Genomic DNA, 3,980 nt, shown 5'->3' with positions numbered 1-3,980 from the left:
TGCTTTGCGGCGACCCGGACAGCTCTGTTGAGACAGCTCCAGAGGAGGCAGAAGCGCAAGACTTGGAGTCATCTGATGAGGCTGATAAGATGAGCAAGGTGAGAAAGTTTCATTTTCACATGGCGAGGAGAGAAAGCGCAGTACCATCCCGGCTGACGCGCTGGCTTCACAGCTGCACACGATTACACCATCTTTCCTGGGAAAATGTTAATCTTACTTTTAAGGTGTTTACGGATGTTATTGAATGTAACAAATTACAGCTTTGATTATGGCATGTCGCTACCTCTTAAGCAAGGCTTGGGCCCTTTTTCCAGGGTTGGTTAAATCTTCGGTATCTTGTGGTAATGTTCCCCCATAGTTTTTAAATGGTCATTACCTTCTTTGCCGGAGTAGGTCAGCTAAACCAAAAAATCACACGGATTATTATGATTCTTTCTTGATTTCTAGCCACGAGAGGAAAGTAAGTTAAGCAGTATTCCCTTAAATCAATAGCACAGCACACATGCTAGTTATTAAATGCACACTAATTATAGCCAATCTACCTTAAATTGAAGCAAAACTCTCCAATTATAGCTAAGAGGTTGTGCAAATGGATTGCTAATTGCTATCTATTAAAGGATGGTTTTCAAAGTGGTTAGTAGTTTGCACTTGCTGTGGTGCTGGGGAGCTTCACACAATATTAGGTGTGATGACTAATGGCTTTTGAGGTAGAAACAAGTGAGATTATTTTAAAAATACCAGTTGCTGTTAGGTATTTTTTGCATAGGTGATGGTGAGAGATTACAGCTATTTTTCTGCAGAATTAATGATCCACTGAGAATCGGTTCTCACTTAGTTTGTGCTTATGTACAGGTGTGTTTTTTCTCAGCTCTTATTTTAACTAAAACTCACAAACTAAAACACTAAAACTCTGAGCTGGTCCCTGTGCTATTCTACTTGTCACTGTAGCAAAAGGAAGGAAAAGACCTTGGCCTCTTGTTTCCTGATCTCTTATGTCGTGCTAGCCTGTAGTTTAGTCTTTCATAGCCAGGCAGTGGAAGTCAGATAAGAGAAAACATTTGTGTGCACGAAATTTATGTAGAGCTTGTATGCAGAGAAGGTGCTTACTCGTACAGTTTGTTTCCAGGTTTTATTATGGAACCTCTTCTTGTAAGTACAAAGAATATCTTCTTCAGTAAGTGAAAGAGTTTGTTGATACTTTGGGATTTTTAACTGTAAATATGTGAGATTTTCATATGCTCTGAAATCAGTCTCTTCTGTTAAACACTGAAGCTGTGGAAGAGCACCGAGCATAACACATAGTTGCTTGGAGAATAGACGTTCTCACTGTGTTTTCTGGTTTTTTCTGAGCTGTATGACAGGCTACGGGATTCTATTTTGCATCTTGCCTTCTCGATCTTCAGACCTGTAATTGCCTGAAGCAAGGCATAAGGATTACATGGTTAGCCCTGTGGCTCAGCAGATTTAGATAAACTGAGAAATGTGCGTTAGCAGCTTTAATGCTTAATATTCGTATGTTGAAGAGTAACTTGGAACTCTAACAAGCCTTGGTTTCCAACAAGATCAATGTCTGTCTTTCTGTAAATGAAATGTTGACATCAGTACATGTTTTCTTTTAAAATTCAGAAATATGTCTTGTTTTGCTCATGTGATAGAGAGGGGAGTGTGGCATTTTACTTTGCATTCTGTTTGCTGTGGGATGAGCTGCTTGAAATGGTCTTTCAAATAAAAGGACACTTGTACATATACATGTACATATAGTATACATACAACATGCTCAATTTGGCAATCTCATGAATGCCGCTATCTCTGCTCACATAGAAGAGCTCTGCACTAAGTGGGTTTCTTTGTGGTTCCTCTCTAATGAAAGCTACAGAAACCATCAAATTATTCTGCAATGCCTACAGAGTATTCCCATGTATGGTAGAGGGAAGGAGAAAAAGCTCAATCAACAGGAGGGTTTTCCTAATCCCTTTGTTTTTCTGTGTGCTTGGAAAAGCTGAGCTGTGTGGGGAGGAAGGAGTCTGCAACACGTATTTTTCCATGGAAGTCAACACCCAGCTGGTATGGTGAGGAAAAATCAAAAGTGTTTTCCTCTCCATGCACTGCCACACCTTTCCATGCTTCTAGGATTATGGAGCAGAAGATTCAGCTGATGCCCTCAGTGCTGTTTTACATAGGTTATTTTTGTATGTGGGAAGTGAAACGCTCTGCCATCGTACCACCAGAAGGGGCATGTTCCCCTGTATTGCCGTTACTGCCACAGCTTCCAGTCTCCCTTGGGTGGTGGAGTTCAGGGGAGTCTTCATTTTCTGCCCTTCTCGGCAAAAGCAGGGCAGGAACACTCTTATCCATTCACCACTGGGCAGCAGAGGAAATCCATTTTAACTGTACCGGAGCCTCCCAGCTAAATGCAGAGTTCCCCTTCTTTCAGCACAGATGCAGCATTAGCAGCTGAAGATCCAAAAATAGCATTTGGGTTGTCTTTTGCCTTGCGATAGCGTGATCCTAAGGCAGGGCTTAATCCTGTGAACACCACCGCTCTGTGCCATGGTGCTGGCGGTCTGCTGATGACTGCGGAGTGCTGCAGAGGAGGAAAGCTCTGTTTCTCTTAGGAAACTTGCTGGCTCTCCAGCCAGCAAAGTGATCCTAGGGGAGAGTTAATAATTCATGGGAAAAGGAGAGGATTGCAGCGCTGCAGCTCTCCTGCATCAGCTCTTGTAGCACAACCCAGGTAGGCTTTTTGTGAAGGTAAGCTGGGTGAAGTCCTATGAAAAGCTGGGTCCCTTCTGACTTACCTGTAACCTTCTCAGGTAGGTGATAGGTTAACACAGGGGGTACTAGAATGTGTCTACCCTTCTCCTCCTCCTCCCCCCTCCCAGCTGTCTTTTTCCCCTCCCCCAGCCTAGCATGTGTGCACGTGGGTGTTTGTTTCCTTAGTAGTGGTGCATTTGTTTCTTAATCTGCAAAAGCCTCCCGCAAAAGCTGTTGATGGTGGTGTAGGATTTGGAGGGTACACCAGTAGCTCTGAGGACTCCTCCCATTACTGAAAATTTTATCATCTGTATATCCTAAAGACCTGATAACATAGAGTTTTCTTCTCCATCACTGTTGTCAAAGGAATCATTATTATAATAAGGAAAAATGAGATGTCTGTAGAGCTATTCTGATAAAATGCTAGAAACCCTTTTCTAAAGTGGATTGAGGTGTCAGCAGTGCAGTGGTGTGGAATAGCTGTTGTTCTCTGGACTCGCTCCCTATTTAATTTCATGATGCCTTCCCTGTATCAACCAGACCTCTTAGGTACAGTATTACCTGGGTTGAAATCTGTGTAAACAGCAGCAGGTACGCTCTCTGGGGGCAACTCTCTTCGTTTAAGCCATGCAACTGGCAGTGGCCTGAGTTGTGCTCCCAGCTGCTTCTGCTCTGAGGTGGGCTCCTGACTTTCTCTCCTCATGTCGTGTGGGTGACAAGAGGAGGAGAGAGCTGAGAGTGAGAAGAGTGGGGGAAAGGAATATCTGCTTTCTGCCGCCTCTTCAGGATTGTTTTCATCTAGCATGGGAATTCAAGTTTCAGGCTGTTTATGAAACCTAGATGTTCAACAGAATATCAGAAACGTTTCATACCAGGGTAATTTCTTAAATGGTTACTTGCCTCTGTGGTGACCTGACTGTTTTGGCCTTTTAAATAGTGTAGAATAAATTGAGGTTCAAAGGAAGTACCCCGAAAATGGAGTATATGCGCGAGTCCTTAATGTTGCAGGTTACCAAAGGCTGAGGTAGGTTTTGAGCTGCATCTCAAGATCAGTCTTGTTGCGTATTTTTTCCTGTAATGTTCCTTTGAACTTAATTTGGGATGTGTTTTTAAAACTGCCATCAGTTAAAATACTGCAGGACACTCATTTCTTCCTGTTTCTAATTAAAGACATCTGTCTCTTGAAATGAAAGCTCATTACCTTGCAGCACTTGTGCTTGGAAGAG

The 3,980-nt window shown here is 42.8% G+C and overlaps 1 protein-coding gene across 1 annotated transcript in view; it reads left to right on the top strand.

Moving 5' to 3' along the window:
- The window catches only part of TIAM1 (T-cell lymphoma invasion and metastasis 1), an 82,739-nt gene that overhangs the window by 59,139 nt on the left and 19,620 nt on the right, over positions 1–3,980 (top strand). The window contains exon 14 of the mRNA XM_010131373.1: positions 1–98. This exon is cut by the window's left edge and continues 5 nt beyond it. Within this exon, the coding sequence (XP_010129675.1) occupies positions 1–98 (98 nt within the window). The remainder of the gene's footprint in view (positions 99–3,980) is intronic.

The sequence above is a fragment of the Buceros rhinoceros genome, unplaced genomic scaffold (assembly GCF_000710305.1).
Source record: "Buceros rhinoceros silvestris isolate BGI_N320 unplaced genomic scaffold, ASM71030v1 scaffold692, whole genome shotgun sequence".
Classification (NCBI taxonomy): Eukaryota; Metazoa; Chordata; class Aves; order Bucerotiformes; family Bucerotidae; genus Buceros; species Buceros rhinoceros.
This window is presented reverse-complemented; position numbering and strand designations above follow the sequence as displayed.